The sequence below is a fragment of the Anser cygnoides genome, chromosome 1, assembly GCF_040182565.1.
Source record: "Anser cygnoides isolate HZ-2024a breed goose chromosome 1, Taihu_goose_T2T_genome, whole genome shotgun sequence".
Lineage (NCBI taxonomy): Eukaryota > Metazoa > Chordata > Aves > Anseriformes > Anatidae > Anser > Anser cygnoides.
This window is the reverse complement of record NC_089873.1, coordinates 24,869,603-24,893,575: the sequence shown is the minus strand read 5'-3', so window position 1 is coordinate 24,893,575 and position 23,973 is coordinate 24,869,603. Positions and strand designations below refer to the sequence as shown.

General features: G+C 38.4%; 1 protein-coding gene across 7 annotated transcripts in view; it reads left to right on the top strand.

The window, feature by feature from the left end:
• PTPRZ1 (protein tyrosine phosphatase receptor type Z1) overlaps positions 1 to 23,973 on the top strand; it is a 141,226-nt gene that overhangs the window by 63,231 nt on the left and 54,022 nt on the right. For all 7 annotated transcript variants that reach the window (XM_066990755.1, XM_048065626.2, XM_048065625.2 and 4 more), the window contains exons 3-6: positions 13,933 to 14,112; positions 19,373 to 19,524; positions 20,864 to 20,959; positions 21,213 to 21,279. In XM_066990755.1, the coding sequence (XP_066846856.1) occupies positions 13,933 to 14,112; positions 19,373 to 19,524; positions 20,864 to 20,959; positions 21,213 to 21,279 (495 nt within the window). The remainder of the gene's footprint in view (positions 1 to 13,932; positions 14,113 to 19,372; positions 19,525 to 20,863; positions 20,960 to 21,212; positions 21,280 to 23,973) is intronic.

Below are 23,973 nucleotides of genomic sequence, written 5' to 3'. Positions count from 1 at the left end.
AATCTTTTAATGCATGAAGTGCCATATAGCACATGCTAGTCATTGTGCTAGCATAGCAAACACAAAACCACTAGAAATGTATTGTATATAATTATTTGTAACAATTACCTGGTCTAGTTGCTTTAATAATAGTAGACTTTGTTTTGCCATAGAAATATGATCTCTTTGTGTAAATAGCTCTCAATGATATATAAGCAGTTTCATTGTTACATGTACATTCAGTGTTCTGAATACCTGGCTGCCAGCACGGACTTGGATTGGGGACTGGAACCAAATTCAAATGAGAATCAAAAGACCAGAGAAATACTATAAAAGAATTAGGCAATGATTTAAGTCCCATGTGCCCCTGTGGAAGGTGCATGTGGAATAATCTAAGGTGCAAATTTGAAATGTGATAGGCATTTTGCAGTAACTTGGCTGTGTAGCCTTCTTAAGCATACAAAGGTTTAGCATGTCCCATTGTGAAAGTGCTAATTACTGATGGATCAGAGGGAGGAGGGTATCTAGCACATGTTCTGAATTCGCTACCTGGATCAAGCTGCTAGGATATTATATTAAAATTGGCCATCCGTGTTCTCGAATTGAGAGAGGTATGACTTCATGGCTTTTCTCTCATCTCAGTGCTGTTGGCTGCATAGTCTGAAGGTCACTCCAGCTAGGTCTGTGCCTTGGGATATAGTGGCAAGGGATGTGTTTTTTGTGAATCCAAAATGGCTTTTGATGATGGTTGCTCAGCTTAGTCAAACTGACTGTGCCTCAGGGCACAGGCACTGATAGAAGTTGGGTAACTTAGGGAACTTCTGATGAAAATTTGGGAACCTATGAACTCTAGCATAGGTTGGTCTCTTGAGCTTGATTAATTGTGTTTCAATTAGCTGCACTATAGGCATGTACTGGGGAGATTTTGTCGCAACAGCTTTCAGACCCACTTTCGCAGCTGATAACTTAGTGCAAGAAATTCCATGTGTCATTAATTTGGTTATGGCTGTCCAATTCCTAGTAGTCTGAAAGGGAAGATTCTTGTCAGAAAAATTTTACTCTAGAGTAATTCAGTAATTAAAAGTGTATTGTTTAAGATAACAAGATAACATTTACATTCCAGATAACATGTTAGGGTAGCATAAATTTCTCTTGAGCATAAAATGGATACTTTCCACCAAGAAGGAAAAGGAAAGAAGAGGAAGTAGTAGATGGAGTTTCACAGAATGAAACTAATCTTGAAACTAATCTGCTTGTATAGAAGGCGTCCACAAATCTAGAACTGTTGGGATTGCTGAGTCCTTGGGAATACTTGCTGCTAAAGACATTCATGTGCATCCGTTCCTCTCTTGGAACTGGATGATTACCTTTAAGTGAATGGTAGCATGTTATCTTTGTAGCAGAAAGTCATTGCTCCTCTGCACGGGGAAGAGTCTAATGGTTAGATAACATTAATGTGTCAGGAATACCATGTGTTCCTCTTGCTCCTGCCATAATTGCTTCCCATCTAAAATAGATAAATGAACCAAGAAACATACCTTTAATTTGTCCTGTTGTGCTATAATATGAAAGATATCTTCCTACTTGAATGGCTTACTTAGTGAAAAGTATAAAAGACTAAGCTGGCAAGTGATAAAAAGTACCCTACATTTGATCCCTGGGTAATAACGTGAAGAAAGAAAGTAAATGGCTCTTCTGATCCCCTTCTACCTTTTATGTGTAGAAATGAAAGGAAAATATTTTTCTCCTCGCAGAAAAAAAAAAAAAAAGAGAGAGAGAAAGAAAAATAATGGCACAAATCTTCATGGAAATTTATTATTCTGTGCCATAGCACAGAAAGCCACAGATAGAAAGAAAGAAAAAAAAAAAAAAAGAAAAGAAAAAAAAAAAAAAGAAGTTCTAAGCCATTAAATAGCTTAGTGAATTTAAAAGAATAATGATATGAAAACTGAAATCCTGACTGTGAACTTTTGTCTCAGAGGGAGTAGGTTAAGATATAGTTTCTATTTGTTTCTCAGTACAAGCTGTGCAATGAACTAACTCTTAGTTTCAGAAGTTTTATCACCCCAGGATTCATGAAGGGACAAGAACTGGCTGACTGAGATGTGAGACTGCGACTGCCCAGAGATGTGTGAATTAATTGCAGGCCTCTTGAAGCAGTTAATGCTGCTTTCATCTCCATTACAAACATAGTTTCCAGTGTAGGGTAGAATGAAAAAACTGAGATTAAATGCTATTATTGGACAGTGAGTTCCCCATCTGAGGTGAGTTACACCTACTTCTCAATAGCTTTTATCATTACACTATTAAGAATAATTACTCAGCATTGAAAGTAGCTCTGAAAGTTCTTAATACTGAAAGATTTTTAAAACCTGGTTAGGCCTTTTTTTATATCTGCAGAGGTGAAAATAGATTTGCACATCACATTTGTGGAAAAAGTTCTTGGAAGAAGTATCTGCCATGTAATTTACGTAATGCTATTATCACATCAGGTCTGGGTAGAACCTCACTTACTGGAAGAGTTGGTAAGAAGTGTTTCTGAGGATGTGATAGTCTCAAAAAGAGAATAATCACATAGAAGTGTTATTTAAATTTAGCATGGAATATTATCAGAGGAAGATTCATAAACTCACTGACACTGCTATGGTAGTTCTGAAAGAATCTGCTGTTGTGTCTGTGGAAAAAAATGGAAACATAATGGTAATTCTGAAATTATACTAAGTCCAAATAAATAACGCCATTAGTGCAGGAATTTTTGTGGAATGTCAAGAGTGGACTGTTTTTCTTCTTGACACTTACAGGTTTTCTGTACTTTAAAAAATATTCAGGTTGCATCCCTAGTCAAAAAAGTTGGTTTTGAAAACCCATATCAAAACAAAACTCAAGGCAGCTTTACCAACACCAGCATTCCAGGCTGCCTTCATCAGTGATTCATCAAGTTAAGTGATCTGTCTCCATCTCAGTGATTTAGAATTAGAAAAAAAACATAACATGGCTTAAAATGGACACATACAGAATGGTATTTTTGTGTGTATGAGGCTCATATCCTTTGGCATAAAAAATTATGTTTCATGTGTATTTTTGTATCTCTCTCAAAATAATACATTGCTATTATTATTGACAAAAGTGACTTTTTTTTTTTTTTTTTAATCATGCTGGTTGCCTAGCTACAACACCTTTTTACAGTGCATTCCAGAGAGTACATAGTGGTTGCTTTAAAAACTTGGTGCTCCTTTAGTTTTTCAGAAGGATTTTCTTTTATTGGGGGGGAGGTATGTGGAGGGGGGAGGCAATTTTTGCAATTGCAGTCAAACTCATTGCTTATGAACTAGAATTGGCTTTCTAAAGTCAAAAATGATACATTAAAAATCTCTGAAGGTAAACACACATACAGCTTTAGTTCTGTGTGAGAAATCCATATGGCTGAATATAATACTCTAAAGCAAATGCCTGCCCACCACCTCCTCTTATCCTTACCATTATGCAAGCATAATATATATTGAAGTTCCCATAGAAGTATGATACCAAATCTTGCTAAAAGATTGCAAAAAGAAATCACACTTTTCTATGGTATTATGTTCTTCTGGAGATATGTAAGAGCTTTGTTATAAAAATTGAAGCTCTATACAAATAAGAACCTGGGAAGAAAAAAAAAAAGAAAAAGAAAAAAAAAAAAGAATTTCATCTATGTGCTTTTGGACATTAGGGTAATTTATCTGCTGGCAGCTGCTGGGACTGACTGAGCAGTGATGTAATCCAGTATTCTTTTGTATTTGTCTTGCTTTGGTTTGTTTCTATCCTTGCTTTTCAGGATCATTTAAGTTATTCTTTAAAGTTGAGATAGATGCCTTTTTGCTGTTCAAGGGTAATCCCAGGGTAAATGCCAACATTCTTCATGGCATTTCATGGAAATTTTGCATCCAATGTTCCACAAGTCTTATTTAGCAGTCTTTTTTTTTTTTTTTATGTTTGCACTGCTGATCTGACCAAAAGCCCAGAGAACCTACTAGTGATTTATTTTTTTTATATACTTCAGTAGGTTTTGGATCAGAACCTATGACTGTGGCCTTTCTTAGATGTATTATTCTTGTAGACTGGCTAGTAATGACAGAATTTATTTCCTTGGTGATAGCAACATAGTAATGCACACGGTTGGTAACAGCAAAAAGTGCCTCTGTGACACACCACCACAGTACATTTCCTGAAAGTAAACAAACCCCTTATTAACATTTAATGTTAATTAAACGGAGAGAGGGAGGGAAAAAAGGGAGGAGAGAAAGAAAAGAAGGGAAGAAGAAAAGAGGAAAGGAAGGAGGTAGATGAGGGGAAAGAGGGAAGCCATGCCATAGCCAAAGAAAAAATGAGACAGTATTGATATTCTCAGTGAAATCCAGCATTGTTAGAACTGCTAATGTGTTGAAAAGCTGAGAAGGAAATGGCATGATATCTTTTAAAATTCATTGCTGCATTTTGTTTCTGTACTGAGTGCCTGGTTTTGACACCCAAGATCATTTCTAAAATGCAGCAGATTCTACCTAGTAGTAATGAGCAGAGGAGAGCAAAAACTTTCATAGAGCAATTCATTAGACTTAGATGGTGATCTGCACTCTGGTAAAAATGAGGTTTCTTGCTGAAGATGGGTTTCATTGTGCTCATCTCCTGGGACTACATCAACTATCACTTATCAGACAGATGCTGAATGCTGCACTTGAAGTAGATTATTGCTTCCTCTTCCTTTGCTTTAGCTGATGGTCCTTTAAAGTGCATTTTTATGGTCTGTTTAAAGTCAGTGCAGGCTTTGACTCTATGCAATTTCTGTCATACTCCGCCATCCCATTTCAAATAGAGTGGTACTTGTAGGATATGGGGCAGAGGGAGAAACCTCCATAAGCTCCAGTTATGCCCCTCTTCAGCAATATAAAGACAATATAATCCACATGTTCTCTGTTCAGTTTATGTAAATTTGGGAGTAAACTTCAGTTCCACTTCCAGGAAGCATAGCTGAACTCTGATGGGGCTGTATGGTGTTGGAAAGACTGTTGCCTTTACCTTGCAAATCAGGGAGGTGGTGGAGGACTAAGTGTCTGTCCCATTTTATACGTCCTTCCATGCCCGCAGTGTGCCCAGCTGTTCAGGAACAGGTGAGGAGTCCGTTCCCTAGGGGGAACCAAACAGGCCTTGGACATTGCCATGACACAAAATTGGCAGCTAATTCTATGATGTACAACATGAAAAGAAATGCTGCTGTATGGTATATGAAATTCAGTCAGAGGCTGTTTTCCTCAGTGCTGGCCAAAAAGACTTTTTCCTATTTCTTAGTGTAATAGTGAGTCAGCTCCACGTATTCCAGATCTGTTTTCAGCTCTGTTTTTTTGAGATCTTGGAATGATCTCTGTCACTCAGAACTGCTGTATACAGTTTCATGATCTTACGTATCACTAAAGATAAAGGAAATCATTCCTACTACCTAAATTCCTTGGGGAAAGGTTTAGAAGTATTCAGGTTTTCCAGATAGGGCTTCACATATTGTCAAAAATGGGGAAAAAAAAAAAAGAGAGGGAAAGAAAAAAAAAAAAAACAGGAGGAAGAATGTGTTTCTTTTTTACTGGGCATTTTCCTATACCAAATTTCCTTCCTTTATATTTACTTGAAAGATATGAAAGATATAGCTTAGATCTTAACACTATTATTTATCAAAATTACTTGGCAGGTTTTCATTTTATATTGCTACATGATTCTCTGGCAGTACTTGTATGCAAATTCAAGAGAAAAGGGGTGAGAATAATAGAAAAGAGGTATCTTAAAATGTTGATTGGGTTTCTCACATAATCCTTCTTCTAGTCTAAACAGCAATCCCATTGAGTGTAGTGCAAATGGAGCATCAGTGATAATCTGTATTTCTCTGGCATAGAAGTGTTTGATTATATATTTTCTAATTAGCCAGCAATGGCCAGATACATCAGGGAATGTAAGGAGAAGATGAACAGCAAACAGTTGCTATATTGAAAGAAAGCTGTCCATTGGCATTCATCCTCCTACACATTTTGCTCAGTAATTCACTTAGGCTGACTATGAATCATTATCAGATTGACTCCCAGGAAGAAAAATCACCAGGCAGCCACTGTATTTATAATACTGATTACAGTTTTCTGTTGTATCTCAAGAACTGTAGTTTATTCTATCTTTTTTTTTTTTCATGTGGGAATGAAAAGGATTAAAAAAAAATCTCACTCAGCTGTTTTTTTGGCTATTTTATTGAGCAGTCTCAGTGACCAAAGATGTGGAGGAAGCATGAAATTCATATTCAAATAAGACAAAAGATAAAAGAAATACACGATATACTGTCTTCTTGTGTGCATATGCGTGCAATGCACACAGTGTATTGGAATACAATGTAGGTGATACTAAGCTGATACTTCGATACAAAAATGACAAATAAGACATTAAACAAAATAATAGATTAGACATTTTGATTTTCCTGAATTCGTCTAGTTGCAAAACAAATAGGATTTGTTGTTGACTATGTTTTCTTCATCTGAAATGTTAAATCCTACAGTTGGGAAATGTATGTAGGGAAATGTATTGCATTCATTGCTCTGTCAATATAGGTGCACCAAAAAAAAAAAAATCTATAGAATAAATATACTTGACTTCTCATCTGAAAGCAAGTTACTTTCTTAGTGTTGAACTTTGATCATTTAATTACTATTAAAGCTTTTAAAGTGACCAGCCAGTTAATCTGTGAGCTGTCTTTAACATAACCAGTGTAATTACCTTCATTTTTGAAAACTTGACCTAGACATTGGCAAGCAATCCCATCTTGTAAAATCTACGTGTAATTAAATGCTGAGACAGGCGTGAAAATTGTCTAAGCCTGAAACTGGAAACCAAAACTTCTTCTCTGACATGATCAGTAATTTCACCCCTTAAAGTATAAACTTTTTCAGTCTGAACAATTTATATAGACTTTATGAGACTCATCATGAACAGGGCTGTGGGAGTAATTAGGGCTTTTTTGGAGGGACAAAAAAAAAACTACAAAACACAAAAATACTTAAAATAAAGATCAAGGTGAAACACGAATGTTGTTTTCTACTTGGTAATATGTAAAACTTAAACCTTCTATGTTTTATTGACCAAGATGTTTCTCCAGAGAGCTATGGTTACATCCAAAGATTAGTATTGGCAGTACTTCTCTCTTGGCCAGTGGTGCGGCTCTTCACACACTCATCCAAAATGTGCATTGAAATCACTTTCCTGCTTTTGGAGGATTAGAAATGGCATTGTGCAACTTCTGGTAACAAGCTAAGTGCATTACCTTTAGTGATATGAGGCATACTGTGGTTTGTTGGTCTCTGTTGTGGCTGGCAGGCAGCACAGTGCCACTCAGGTAATCACTCAGTCTCCCGAGGTGGGATGGGAGAGAGAATCAGAGAGGTAAAAGTGCAAGAACTCATAGGTTGAGATAAAGACAGTTCAGTAGGTACAGCAAAAGCCGTGCACACAAGCAATACAGAACAAAAAAATTCATTCACTACTTCTCATAAGCAGGCAGGTGTTCAGCCACTTACAGGAAAGCAGGGCTCATTGCGCGTAATGGTTTCTTGGGAAGACAAACGCCATGACTCCGAACATGTCCCCCCTCATCCTTCTTTAGACCTGCTTTTACTGCTGAGCACGACACCATAAGGCATGGGACATCCCTTTGGCCAACCTGGGCCAGCTGTCCTGGCTGTGTCCCCTCCCAGCTCCATGTGTACCCCCAGCCTCCCCTCTGTCAAGGCAGCACAAGAAGCTGAAAAGTCCTTGGCTCTGTGTAAGCACTGCTCTGCAACAACTAAAACATCAATGTGTCATCACCACTACTTTCATCAAAAATCCAAAACACACTATTGTGTGAGCCTCTGTCAAGAAAATGAGCTCTGTCCCTGACAAAATCATGACAATCTCCATCTCTTATATTGATCCAGTTTGGATGCTCTATCTAAACAGTGAAGCAGAAGCAAAGAGGAAAAAAGAATAGTTCTACATTTTGGTGTTCTTATTTCTCATATCTTACAATAAAATGTGTTTGCTTAAAAAAAAAAAACAAACAAACTTGGAATCACTCAACTCTTCAAAGTGGTAAGTCAATGACTTTTGATAAGGCAGATCCATTCTGTCCACACAAAAGGTAAATCCTTCACCTTCCATAAATGTCCAACAATACATATTTTAAAAAGTAATGACATCATTGCAAAAGCTGATGAAAAATGGAGAGGAAGAAAATAAGGAGACGTTAAAAAATCTCTCTTTTCTGCTGCCTTTCATTTATAACATAAATGCTAGGGTTCACATCAGTTTAAATGTTGAAATAATAAATAAGGTAGAAGCAAAGGAAAACCTTAATCACACCTTTGATTTTTTCTTTCCTACCTGTTATTTTACTCAGGCTGTATTGTCAGTTCCAGAGACAACACTTATACTCTGTGCCTGATAAGAATTGTGTTGTGATCTAAAACTAAGGTATTATATTGTATTCCTCTTTCTATCAGTAGATATCTAACAGTAATGATGTTAACCTTTTTGTGTTTCAGAGTTTAGGTTTATGAAGTAAGTATGGCTTTTCACCTTAGCAAATGTTTAAAGCATTTCTTTTTCTGTAACTGTCATTGAAGCTAAAGCTTCTTACAGTCTCTGAGGACATACATACATGCTTAGGAGTATGTCCATTCACAAGAAACACAATCCTAATAAGAGCTAAGAATGCAAACGCTGTGATGTCAAAACAAGTGTTACTAAAAAGAAGTGCTGGCAAATAAAATTTTCCAAGCAAAACATATATCCTCACTAATAAAATTTTATGATATTTAATATTAAGATATTAATTCTATAAAGCACAAGGTTTATTTTTAACATCCCACTTCTTCAGAAGCTGTAGCCACATTCAATATGAAGAGGAAAAGCAGAGTATTTGTTTCATGTGTTTAGAATTCCATTCATTTGGTTCAAGGTTTAAGTTTTAAGTTCTCTCTGTATAGGGATATTTTCAATTGATTTAAAAGGACTATTTTGCATAAATTCTATATTACATGCAGGCAGCATTGCTACACGGTAGTAAACAGCAGAACTCATCATGAAGGCTTACAGCTCACCAGACAGGCACATAGTAGCATGTCAATATGCTGAGAAACCCCTCTCCTGGCAAGCTGCTGGGAGGACCACAGCCCACTCAATTTCACAGCTATCTTCAGCCCTGCTCAGTCGTTCTGTTTACATAGGATGCAGACACACAGAGAAATGTTTGACAGATGTTTTTCTTTCAAGTATTGTTACAGAAGACTGAGCTGCAGTAACGCCTTCTGGTCCAGATCTTCCAAAGGCTGTAGGAGATAGAAGTGCAGCACAAAATGAGAATTGCATGTTCATTGCAGGGATTGGCTCAGGAGGCTAGGGATGAGGAGCAGAGACGAGTATGAACATTTCCTAGAAAGAAAGAGCAGGCAAGTTTTCATTGGACATTTTGCCTTGGGAAGAATGGTAAAGGTTATGGTACAGGCAGTCTTCTATTAACTTGTCATCTGCTAAGTTCAGGTTCATTTTCATTCACAGTGAATTGTCAGTTACTTCTTCAGAGCTGACAGCTTTGACAAACATTACTTCCTCTGTGCACTCTTCACATTACATCATGCACATTTTTATTCTCAGATTTCCTTCTGAGCAAGGAACAGTTTGGAGAAATTCATTTTCAAAGCTCAGTTTCAACAATATTTTTCAAAATGGCTGGCACTGCTTTGATTTATGGTTTCCATCATAACACCTACAGTAAAACAATCTGCTTGTGTTTAAAAACATTTGGTTCTTTTGCTTTTACTTTGCTTTTCTGCAAGGCATGTAAACCACAGCAGTTCCACCACCTGCTGCCTACACTGGGTGCATTTACATCAGCATTTTAGATTAGATGAGGACTGGACTTCTGAAGCAAATCTCCTGGTGGTTCCCCACTTGCCAGGCTTTGATTCCCAAGGGAGAATTGTCTCAGAGTGCATGACATGGATTCATCTCTACTGCTATTAAACAGGAGATGTGCTGCAACAATACATCTAATGTACTTCATCTGCCAATGGACATTCAGTTCATGGGGCTAGACAGAGCTAGGCTGAGGTAAAAACCTTCTGAAAGACATGGTGTGGACATCCAGTCCTCAACCCCAAATGTTTGACTCTATAAATCCACTCACTTGCTAATGCAGACAAGCATTATCTGCTCCAACAATAGACATATATTTTACTGTTCATATATAATTTGAACCATCACAACTGAGCTCCAGTTCCTTCTGAAATTCCCCATGTTCCTGCTCCAGAATGGAGCCTGTCATTGATTTCCTTTACATTTAATTCCATATCCTTTACATTTAATTCCATGGCTTTTGATCAATGCTACAATTTCTCAGCAACTACTGAGTAAGAGTGGTTTTTCACTTGACAGAAAAAATGTACACAGATCTCATTCCGCATTACTAATCTCAGTATCATTTTTTCCTATGAAAAAGCTCCCGTATTGCTTATGTTTTTGAGTGCGGAGGTCACTTGTATTTCTGCAGCTGTAAGCAATAATAATAATAATATCTGCTGGACCAGAAAGAAGAAAACTGATTAAAACTTGTAATGCACCTATTCAAATTTGCCAGCAGGAGAGTTAATGTGGGGCGTTTAGTTTATTTGTCTTAGCTAGAAGACTTATCTCTCGTCCTCTACAACCGTGAGATACTTTTCATTTGTCCTTGGGTGATTTCAGGTATCATTCATACAAACAGAATAGATTTATTTTTATTTTTTGTCAACCAGAGGGTAGCAGAAAGAGCATTTCAATTTTTTCTTCCATACATAGGGTACATAGATCAGCTTCTTGCCATGTGTATTAGTGAGTGTATGGCAACACATAATTACATGAAAATCACTGTTCTAAAGTTTATGGGGGAGGTTGGCATAAGTATTCAGATTTGCCCTAAGATTTCACTAACAATAAGTTCTTTCTGAAAAGAGAATCTTTGTGTTGTAATCTCTTGACTGAATTGACATTGTGCCTACATATAAAAAGAAGCATAACATTTTCAAATATTTTTAGGAAGCTCATCTCACAGCTTTCAGGCCTTGCTGGGAAACAGGAACTAACGTTCTTCATCTCACCAAGCCTTTCAACTTCCTTCATTTCTTTCTGGCAATACTTACAAAAAGCTTCACTTCCAGAATGAAAGAAGAAACTTCCTCAGCTGAACCACAACATCACTGTAGTGCCTACAGCTGGCATCCTACCTAACTCTGAGTGCCCTGGCTCAGGATGCTGTGATGGATTACAGTGTTGGCACAACACTGTCTTCTGGGATGAGCTAAGATTACTAATGTTATCATTAGCTTCATGCTAGGGATTTGTTATATTATACGCTGATGCTCAAATAACAACTACCAAGGCAAAGAATTTACATTCTACATAGCAAAGCAGAAACATGAAATGTGAAACTAGGAAACTTAGAAGGAAATGATAGTTCGTCTAATTTTTATGTATGTGTTTGAATTGAACTTGATAGTGGATAGAAGGAAATTTAAAGGGGAGATTCAAATCTGGGATATTTACATTCATCAGAAGAAATGTGGGAGAAAGTATCCAAGTGGAGGGACAGAGGATGATTTTCCATCAATTCTAGTGTCACTGGAGGAAGGAGCAGAATAAGGGAAATGCGTGCTGACTAAAGATATAAGATGATGTGCTGAAGGAGAGATTGCACATTAGCCAGGGGACGGCGTATGTCAGTCGAAAGAGAACAGAGATCTTTACCTGTTGCATTGGGGCAACAGCCTCACGAAGTCATGGATAAGCAAAAGAGGCAGAGAGCAGAGCTGGCAGTGTGGCCTAACTCCAAGGGATAGCCGTGGGCAGTCAGCCAGGCCCAAAATGGCAGAGCCATTCAGAGAGCCACAGAGGCTCCAATGGGTTCGCAGCAGCTTGGAAGATCACCAAGTTGGCTGAAAGCAGACCTAGAAACAAAGGGTTGTCTGCAAGGATGCATAGGGCAAGCTGCGAATGGTTATTTCTCTCATGTCTGACCCTGTTTGGAGGCTTTGCTCTTTAAAAAGTTAATTATTTTAGTTTATACTGATATAAAATTGGCTTTCTTGGGTTTAAAGGCCTTCAATATTTTTTAGAAAATTAATTATAAATGACCTGAATATGCTCTTCTCCAAGACTAGCTTTACTTGGACTCAGAATTTTGTAAAGGAAGCTTTTGAGAGAGAAAGTGAAATATTACTCACTCTTTTCTTATTAAATGCACATTAGAAATGAGGCTATTACATTATTTGTCCAGGTGATAAACTGTAGGTCACAGCTGATACTCAAGAGAGGCATTACTTGAGGAGGGCTCAGCAGCCGAGCAGTGTGCCCTTCCCAAAGGACCACTGCTCACTCTGTACAGGGCTGTAATCCCCACCTGCAGGAAATTCAGCTTCATAACACTATAACTAAAATTCTTTTTGGTTTGCTTGGCCATTGTGCCTAGCGGTTTCTTCTGTTCCCGTTTGAAAGAAGCAGATGGGTTTATGTGCCATCTGACCCCTGGTACTTATGATGTAGCAAGGTGATATTGGTAACTCACCTGACTCAATACTTGTTGAATAATTTAGCTCAGGTTTGTTTCTAGGTAGCTAGCTATCCAGACGAGCATCTCGTATTACTGCCTATTGTCATGGTTACTGGCTGCATCTCTTCTCCCCTCACTGAGTTTTCTGAGTGCAATACGAGGGCTGTCCTTGCCTGGGGTACAATACAGCAAATCTTCCACTGACAGACTTGGATGTACCACAGCAGCCTGTAAATGAGCACTGGCTCATTTCAGCATGTCTAATAGAATTTAAATGTGTGCATTGGATGCAATAATATTAGCTCTTAACTACTAGTAAGTGAGAAGCTAACTGAAGCAGTTATTTTTTCTTAGGTCTGCAGAGTCAACCCTTGATTTTAATTAGCCCCTTCAAGTGTTATCAGAATTTCCTGTCAGGAAAAATAAAATATATATTTGTATATATTTAAATGCATATACAGCCAAAATATTGCATAACTTATATTACTATATTATATAATCAAAAGATTATCAGGGCAGCTGCTAACCCCTCAGACTGGGCTGTACAGTACTTGATCATTTGTTATGGAACATAAGTCTTTGGTGAAATTCGAGGATATGCTGTCCATGTCCATGTCATCCATGTCTAAACTGTACCATGTTGTACCATGTCTCAAATGCCATGCCAGCCCCTGTTCCCTAGAGGAGGCACCCTGCTGCAACACAGGACCTCCTGGCAGCTGCAGAGGGTGGTGGCTGGAGTCCTTTTGCATGGTCCACCACAAAGTCAGGCCTTACTGCCAGGCTGTCTAGGCAGAGCATCACTAACCTTTTACCTTTTGCCGAGTAAAATCACTTTTCATTTTTCCTTCTGTATAAGGATTACTTTAAAGATATTATGGTTTCATTTATTTAAAAATGTTATTGGTTGTTGACTTCTTTTGTGCAGGAGGAATGCTGGTGACATTCGTATGATGAAAGTTTTTTGGAAAGGAGGATTTCACAGTAACTCCCAAATTCTTTTTGAATGCCAGTTTCTTTCATCTTAAAGCTTATTTCTTTCCTTTTTTATTTACCATTTCTGTATGTCATGTTTGAGGTGTTTTTCTTGTTTCCTGCTTTCCCTGGAAATTCATAATCATTTGAGTATAATATCTAAAATCATTAAAATGTGACCTAATTCTTGAAGGTACAACGCAAATGTAGTTGTGTTGAATACTGCTACAGATCAGATGAGGGCTAAGAAGGGAAGGTATTCTGATCACAGAATGCAAACTGTATTTTAAATTTCCTACATTACCATATATGGATGCCAATTTAAGTTTTAAATGTTTTTACCACAATGTTTTGATTTCTAGGGACTTTGAACCAAAAGAACTGGGGAAAGAAATATTCTGCCTGCAATGGTGCCAAACAATCTCCTATTAATATAGATGAAGATCTTACCCAAGTAAATGTGAATCTGAAGAAACTTAAATTCCATGGATGGGAAAAGGAAACTTCAGAAGATACTTTCATTCGCAACACAGGCAAAACAGGTAAAAAAATCAAATTTCATTTTTGGAGTTTAAGGAGGTCAGCAAAGGAGGCCAACCAAGGACTTTTAATGCAACTTTTTTCATTTTACTTTTCCTTAGCCTTTGCATTCTGAATTTATCCATTAAATATCAATAATAATAAAAAACAGGTGATAACTGTAACCAAGCATAATAGAGAAATCACTAAAACAGAAATGGAAATGATGTGCATAGACAGATAGAGTCAAAGCAATCACAGCATCACTATCATCCCATCATGAGTATTTCACTGAAGCTAAACAGTAATTTAGTGCTTTCTAAAAAATAATGATAGTTATTGCTACATGTCTAGAATCTTCAGTGAGTATACAGGTTTTTTTATATATTTTTTAAAGTATGGATAAATTACCTACTCATCTGGAAGTACTTCATGGACCAGTTTCAAAAAACTTGTAGTTTCAAAAAACTGAGGGTGGGATTAATCACACTTATATGTAGACACCTATGTAGACACTTACATCTGAATTACTCACTTCAACTCCCTTCTTACAGTCAAAAAAGAGAAATAGATGCTTTTAATGTCCAATTTGTCTTACCTACCTTAAAAATAAATTTTAGGAAGAGATGATTTATGCCTACCAGGGCCCATTTCTCCCAGCTGTAAAATAAGCTTATGGTGGCATTTACATTGTCAAATGAACATTCTTGCAACCGCTTTGTTGTATAAGTCCAGAATAGCAGTAACCAAGAGCTGCTTCTTGGAAACACTGTTTCTTGTTGCAGGCATAGGCATGAAGGAAGGTGTCTCTTAACAACTGTCTCTGAGCCTTAAATAGATCCTGTGAGATGCCTTGACCAACCATTTTATTTTATTTTATTTTATTTTATTTTATTTTATTTTATTTTATTTTATTTTTTTTATTTTATTTTATTTTATTTTATTTTATTTTATTTTATTTTATTTTATTTTATTTTATTTTATTTTATTTTCATAGAATGATAGAAAGGCTTAGGTTGGAAGGGACTTTAAAGATCACCTAGTTCCAACTCCCCTGCCCTCCCCATGCCACCCAGTAGATCTGCTTGCCCAGGGCCTCATCCAGCCTGGTCTTGAACACCTCCAGGGATGGGGCATCCACAGCTTCTCTGGGCAATCTGTTCCAGTGCCTCACCACCCTCTGAGTGAAGAATTTCCTCCTAATACCTAATCTAAATCTACCCTCTTTTAGTTTAAAACCTTTCCCCCTTGTCCTGTCACTATCTGCCCGTGTAAAAAGTCAGTCTCCATCTTTTTTTATAAGCTTCCTCTAAGTACTGAAAGGCCCCAATGACGTGTCCCTGGAGCCTTCTCTTCTCTAGGCTGAACAACCTCAACTCTCTCAACCTTTCTTCATAGGAGAGGTGCTCCAGCCCTCTGATCATCTTTGTGGCCCTCCTCTGCTAGGGGCCACAGACCTGGATGCCTCACAAGGACAGAGCAGAGGGGAACAATCACCTCCCTTGACATCCTGGCCACTCCTCTGTTGATGCAGCCCAGGACACAGTTGGCCTTTTGGGCCGCAAGCATGCACTGCTGTCTCATGTTGAGCTTTTTGTCCACCAGAACCCCCAAGTCCTTCTCAGCATGGCAGTTCTCAATGAGTTCTTCTCCCAGTCTGTGCTCATGTCTGGGATTGCCCCAATCCAGGTGCAGCACATTGTACTTAGACTTGTTAGAGTCTGATTAGGTTCACATGGGCCCACTTTTTTAGCTTGTCTAGGTTCCTTTGGATGGCATCCTTTCATTCTGTTGTATCAACTCATAGAATCATACAATCACTGAGGTTGGAAAAGACCTCCAAGACCATCTGGTCCAACTGCACCACTCAGCTTGGTGTCATCTGAAAACTTGCTGAGGGTGCACTCAGTCCCACTGTTCATGTCACTGATAGACATTAAACAACACATTAAGCATCACCAGTCCCAAGACAGACCTCTGAGGGACACCACTTATCACTGGCCTCCACCTGGACACAAAGCCATTGACTACCACTGTCTGGTTATGGCCATCCAGACATTTCCTTATGCATCAAATAGTCCACACTTCAAATACATATCTCTCCGATTTATAGATCTGGATGACATCCCTTTACTCTCCCCAGGCCACATGTCCCTTCTTCTAAGGCCTGCACATTTCCTTCTTACAACTCAGTTGGTCCAAACGGTCCACAGGTCCTTGCTCAGCCACGTTGATTTCCTGACTTCCTTGATTGACATGAGGATGGAGAGTTTTTGCTCTCTAAGAAAAGTGTCCTTAAAGAGTTTCCAGCTCTGATCAGTTCCTCTGTCCCTAAGGACAGTTTCATGGAGAATCTCATCCACTAATTCTTTAAACGGCTGGAAGTTTGCTCTTCTAAACTTCAGGGCTCTGACTTTGTTCTTTGCCAGGCCCGTATTCCTTGAGATTACAAACTCAACCAGGGTATGGTCACTGCAGCCCAGACTGTCTCCAGCCTTGACCTCTTTAATGAGTTCATCCACACTGGTGAGCAACAGGTCCAATAAACCTTATCGTCTGGTTGGTTTGTCTAATACCTGGACCAGGCAGTTATCCTCAGTGCACTCCAGGAGTCTTCTGGATTGCTTATAACCTGCTGTGTAGCTTTCCAGTAGAAATCCAGGTGGTTGAAATCCCCCACTGGGATGAGAGCCTGCAAGCTAGAAGCTTCTTGCAACTGAAGCAAGAAGGCCTCATCAACAGGCTCCCTCTGATCAGGCAGCCTGTAGTAGACTCTGACCACAAGGTGTCCTTTATTGATCCAGTCCTTAATTTTTACACCAAGCTCTCAACCTGCTCATGGCTGTTTCTCAGAGGCAGCTCTCCACAACCTATCCATTTCTTAACATAGAGGGAAATCTAATATTTCTTAACATGAATATTTCTTAACATTTATAACACCCCCAGCCCCTCCTTCCCTGCCTTCTGAAAATCTTGCAGCGTTCCAGTTGTGTGATTCATCCCACCATCTTTCCATGATAGCAATTGGGTCATAGTTTTCTTATTGCACCCTGGATTCCAGCTTCTCCTTGTTTCCTGTACTGCATACATTGGAGTAAAGGCACTTCAGATGGGCCATTGGCTACATCACATTTTTAGAGGAGCCCTCCCTGATTCACAGATATTTCCCTGTTGCTTCCTAAAGTGTAGGTGTTTCCTGATTCTTCTCTGTCACTCAGAAGTACATCCCCTTCTCCCCCTGAATCTAGTTTAAAGCTTTGATAATAAGTCCAGACAGCTTGCTGCCCAGAATGCTCTTGCCCCACCTGGTCAGGTGTGCCCCCTCTGGTGTCAATATGCCTGGTCTCTCAAAGGTGTGTCCAAGACTGTAGAACCCAAAAACCTGAGTGTGGCGCCAGCTACACAGCCAGTCATTCACCTGATCTGTTCATCTCTTTTTTTTTTGGTTCCCAGTCTCCAGCTAGGAGGACAGAGGAGAACACTACCTGCACTCCCGATTCCTTCAACATCTTTCCAAGGGATATAAAGTTCCTATTGATACTTCAGATATATTTCCTTGTTTCAGACTCATTTGACCCTACATGAAAGAAAAGAAATGGGTGGTAGTCCTCTGACTTTACCAGTCTTGGTAGCCTTTTTCTGTTACTGTAAATATTCGCCCATGGCAAGCAGCAAACCTCACTGGAGAGATTGTCCAGATGGCAAATGGGTGCTTCAGTGCCTCTCAGCAAGGAATCTCCAATTACTAACACCCTTCACGCCTTTTTGGTGGCACTCATTCTAATACAGGTGGTTGGTTGGTCCAACTTTGTGCAGTTGTCCTTTCCTGGGTCTTGACCATTACTTACACACTCTCCTTTTTCCAGCCCCAGAGCATCATATCTGTTGCATAGGGCATCTCGGTGACAAGGAGGAGGACTCTTCCTCCTGCTCCAAGCACAGATGAGGGTCAGTCTTCCTGGTATTGTGAGTCAGTCAGGTCTGTCAGTTCAGGGTTGGAGGCCAGCTTACCTACCCCTTGCCAGGACTTGAGGCCTGGCTGTCGCTCAGCCCATGTCAGCGCATGATACCATGCATCAATCTCTCACTCAGATTCCTGGATACTACACTGCCCAGTGAGCTCCTCTCGCAACATGGCAATGTGCTCTACAAGTTCATCCAGCTGGGCACCCTTGCACCCACGACACCCACCTCTGCCTTCAGGCCACGGGGGCTTCCAGATTCTGGAAATCCCTGCAACTGAGGGTCTGGGCAGCTCTTTTGGTCCTCGGGAGGTCTGTTTGGGTGTTTTTGGTGTTCTTGTTTCTGTTTGTTTATGAATTATAATTTCTGTTCTTGGCCCCATCATATAATGCCTACATACTGCTCAGCAAATCACTTACTTCCCTTTGCCCTACTACCTGAGATAAATAGTGATAGTGAAATAGATTTTTTAAAGTCCAATTCAGTGATGTGAGTTCTTCCTCCTCTGCAGCGATTCAGATATTATAAAAAGAACTGCTAAACTCTGCAGTTAAAATTGTCTTCAAGGTCTTTAGGAGAGGGATGTAATGAAACGGAATGCCATTAGTTCTGTTTTAGCAAGAGGTCAAAAAATTCACAGTCTCTGCAGGTGGAAAAGCCAAATGTGTGGCTTTGGTCTATTCCATCCTGTTAATTCCCTCCAGCAGACAAATGTTCAGTCCCATGTGCAGTTTGTATACAGCTCTGTCCAGCTGAGGACCTGTCATCACTTCCTCCTGGAGAAGGCTGCCCCACAGCTAAGGGGTCTCACAGACAGGACAGACCTCCTGGTAACTGGCTATACTTTTTTTTTTTTTTTTCATGTGTTGCCTTATGATTGGTATCTAGAATTATGATCATAATGAGTTGTTTCATTTTTTCCTTTTTGTTAAAAATATTGATGCTTTTAGGAAGCTATATATTTTAGGATTTTCTTTTCTTGGAAGGTCAGGCTGGTGGCTAAGCCAGCGTTTCTGTGCTGCTTAACATGATTGTGTGGCTAGTTTTCAGACACAGACAAATAGTACACTTCAATAGACTGTTTTATGAATTACAGCATGAAATGAAACATATTTCTCCAAGTTAATAATGAATTAACACACTTCTTATTTTAAATAACCAGATTCCTGACAAGCTGCTTATGAAATATAGGAAAAGAATCATATCATATTTACCTTTTAGCACCTACACTGAAATATGAGTGTCACAGATGCCTTGTCTGGCCTTTATATTGACAGTTCTGTTGTGTTTTTTTTTTTTTTCCTCTCTCTCTTTTTTCAGTGGAAATTAACCTGACAAATGATTATTATGTAAGTGGAGGTGGCTTAGACACTGTATTCAAAGCAAGCAAGATCACTTTTCACTGGGGAAAATGCAATGCATCATCGGACGGATCAGAACATAGTTTGGAAGGACAAAAATTTCCTCTTGAGGTAAAGTACAGAATATATTTTGAGGATTTGTGATTCTGCAAAAAGTAACATTGTTTACTAAACACCTTTGTTCATCACTTGATTAAAGTCTACTTGCGAATTTAATCATCACTTAATCCACATTAGTAATATTTAAATGATGCATCTGAGAACAGCATTGTGAGGCGTTAGTCCATTGAGGGTGTCTAAGCTGTGCATTTTTTACACATCCTTTAAGATGACATTGGGAGCTGCTTCTACGAATCTATGAAAGTTTAAAACCCTACAAGTTTGGCTTATCTTACTCCATGTTGTGGTTTATTTAAGGTGGAAATGGATTTTTCAAAGCTGGGGCTTTGCTGAGAGCTCATGAGAGCCAGGAGCTGCTTGTCTCATGGAGAAGCATGGCTATCCTGCCAGGCTGGGGGGGTGGGTTGAGGCAGTATGCCAGGAGCCAGTATGTGAGAGCTGGACCTGTGTGGCCCTGGCTGTTTTGACAGAAGATCTTGCAGTGGTGTGGGGATGGGGAGGAAGCAAGGAGCAGCTCTGCATTCCCTGAAAACATTCTGCAGACCAGCTTTCAACCCTCAGTGTTGTGATATGATCGTTTTCCAGCTAAAAAGGCACAGTTGTGGCAGGCGACCGAGCTGCTCCACACTTCAGACACTTCGGATTTCTGTGTCAGAGCAAAGCAGTAGGGCCAAGGTTGTCCTATGTTCCATGAAGAGCTGTGAGCCTGGAACTTTCCTTGGGAAATGTTTTCTTTACCTCGCAGCTATTTAAAAGTTCTCATTCACACCCCACGTGTCCCACCAAGAGATCTAAGAGAGAATTCACCTCTATCACCACCACAAGAAAAGCCACCATGAGCAGGAGACTCTCCCTTCCTGTCAGTGACATGGCAATGGAAAAGATTTCCCAACTGTACCTGAAGAGATAGAGGAAGAGATGTAAATCCAATGCCCATGACAGCAAATGTGGTCACAGAATACCTGGAAAACTTTTTTTTTTTACCACATTTCTCCACACTTACTGCAAAGCAGTAAGACACACCTTGCCTTTTAGTTTGTGATTTAAGACTGATTTCAAGATTCATCTCACCTGAGTATTCTAGGTTGGATATCCATTATCAGCTAGTTATCTAGGCTTGCTCTATTGTCCATGGAGAATATGCTCTTTGATATGCTCTACTCCTACAGACTTAGTGGTTTTCTGGTATAGATCTTTTTTAGATAGGTAACAGCTGATTAATTCTATTAATTAATTCTCTTGAACATTTTTTCACACACTAGGCATATAAATAACTGAATTAATTTTATCTTGTATATAAGTAATGTATTTTAATACATTTTATTTGCAGATGCAAATCTACTGCTATGATGCAGATCAATTTACAAATTTCGAAGAGGCAATTAAAGGAAATGGAAAGCTAAGAGCTTTATCAATTCTGTTTGAGGTAAACAAAATACATCTTTGTGTCATTAAGCAAGCTTTGAAACAGCAGATGTTCAATCTGAATTTAATGGGTTCCGACGTGTGATCACTGAGTTAAAAATTTGCATATATTTTTCTAATTTATTTTTGCAAAAAAGCAAATGGGCAAATATGTTTGCACTCCCTTAAGTTTTGTATAATTTTGTTGGTAAACTGCAACCTTCAATTTTTTTCATGAAATCTGTGCTGTAAAAAATGCAATTTCTTTTTAACAGATTGGACCAGAAGATAATCCGGATTATATTCCAATCATTAATGGAGTAGATAGTGTTAGTCGTTTTGGTAAGTCTGCTGCCATGTTTTATTGCATACTGTTAGACTAAGTTCCATTTCAGCATAATTATGAAACTTTACAGGCATTCGGGAACACAGTTCTCAAGAGCTCAGACACATTTATTTTTTTTTAAGAAATGACATAAATCATACATTTAGTTTACTACAAGACATTATTTGTAAGAACATCAGTTACTGTAAATGAATAAATATAACTATCACAAAGAATTTGCAACTTTTAAAATGCTAGGTGAAGAGAAAAGTCTGATTTTTTCTCAAACTTTCTTAGGCATAGATTACTGGAGTATTATATGTGGCTGGAAGCCAAATAGCACTGTTGTACCCATCCAAGATGTGTCTTACAAACATTGAATATTGTATGAACATTAGTATTCAGTAGACTCAGTGGGGACAAATGCTTTTTTTTCAGTAGCTGCTATGCAAATTTGAAATAATTTGATTATATTACATTTGTACTAGTATTATTTATACCATCTGTTGGTTCTTCAATGTTGTAGAATTCCTTATGGTTTTACACTAAAGCACATGGACTTCAGGGCAGTGCACGAAGAGATCTGGACTCTGTTTCTAATTCTGTTACATAGTGGCTTCACAGAAGAATAAACACAAATGACTACTGTCCTGAATAGGTTTATTTTCTTGCTCCATGAATGGTCACAACCCTAAGAAAATAGCTAACATTGCCTCAGTTTTCCTACATGTAACGATACTTGAGCTTTGCAAAAACCTTTAATATTGATGGGTTGGAAGTTGTTAAAGATTCTTAATGCCACTATTTTAAAAGCTTTCAAAAGCATGACAATAAAATTGAGATCGTTTTTCTCCAGAAAACAAACACTGTTCAACGAATATAAAAGGGTGTAACTTCTGTAAATTACGAAGACAGAGGAAGGGGACATATAAAGCTGTTAGGATTCACTATATTTGTGTGCCATCTTCTGTGAAACACAAAGGAGAATGAGTAATACATCAAGGCAGATACTGTCCTACAGCCTTGGATGGGAGCTGTAAATTATCAGCAGCAAGATTCAAGATACAGCCACTACATGGCATTTCAACAATGAGCAGAATATGGTTTTCTTGAATAGAGTGCAAATGAGCTCTGAAGATTCAGGTCACAAGTAAATCAAGTTGTTCATCGTGAAGAAAAATGAATAGCATACAATCTGTCCTTGTCTGCAATATATATGAACTGTCCTTGTCAGTCACATCTGTATTGTACGCATTTGGATCCCAGCAACTGAGTTCTCGAGTTGTACAAAGGACTCCTATTCCTTCTGGACACACTCTTTGTTTCTTATAATCCTTTGTGGGTGTTTGATTTTTAAAATCTAGATTGTCAATCACATTCAAAAGGCATTTTAAAATCCAAAGTTGAAAAATCTTTAACAGGATTCTTACTATAAATGAGAAGTTTCATGTCCCCAAGCCTTTATCTGACATGGACTGGCCATTTATTTTTACTAAAGAAAAAGTGCATCAACTAAACATTTATCAGATAACAATGATAGCTACTGTCTGAAGGTAGCTAACATGTTGACAAGAGGAATAGAAGGATGTACTTTGCTTGGCAGTGCTAAATGTTTCCCTTTCATTATATGTGGATAAGAGAGAGGGGAAGAACTACCTTTTAAACCTTAACTCTGTGAAATAGTCACTGTACAAAATAAAAACTGTTAATGTGACTCACTGTTCTCACCAAATTTGTAAGGAATTATGAAGACAAGGACAGGTCAGAAATCCACCCAGGCTCTAGAAGTAATATATCTGTAAAACCACAAGATAATGCACAATCTGAATATTCATTAAATATTCATATTTATCAAAGAGGAAGAAATTTAAAATCAGTTACTTTAGATTGAAATAAAATATATAAGGATCCACAGTACTCCAAGGTATGAAAAACAAGTATTATTTTGGATACACCGGTCAGTAAAGCAGATCATTGATAATTGTTACAAACTGAAAAATTCTGCCTTGAGGAAAGCAGTACCATTTCTGCCAATTTCTGTTGCTGGACCCTACTGGCATAACAGCACAAACTTACCTTTCTGTAGATGAACTCTCACCAATTCTTCACTCATGCTCCCAGCTGACAAGGTAGCAGACAAAGTGGTGACCTGAAAGAGGTGATATTATTTTCACAGAACAATAAACAAAAAGGTCATACTCTCCTGCAAGATGTCTGTGCATCCTTTTCTGCATTATGTTAATCTGTCATTGCCGCCATTTTAAAATCCCCTGATCCAATAAATTTCTGCTTCTGCAAACATGAGCAATAAAACTCACAGACCTGTCACAGCAACGGTTCCATTGGCAGAGATTTTCTGTGGAGGTTAAGATCCTTTGAGAAATTCAACAATTTGACCAAAGTTGATAGACCAAATACAAAGATTTAACATATTTTCTCTTTGAAATTTATGGGTGAAACAAAAATTTGGAATCTCAGACATTTACTAGGAACGTTAGATGAACAAGTTTTTAATGAACAAATATAATGGTTACTTTATTTATTACTGGAGTAACCCATCAGAACTTCCCCAAATAAACAACTTTGTTATTGAACAATATTTATTCAAGCTAAATAGAAAAGGTCCAGCAATTTGTTTGCTAGTCTCTGGAGATCAGATTTTGAATAATCTCAAAATTAGCTTGTTTCCATAATGACAACTCTTTTCAAGA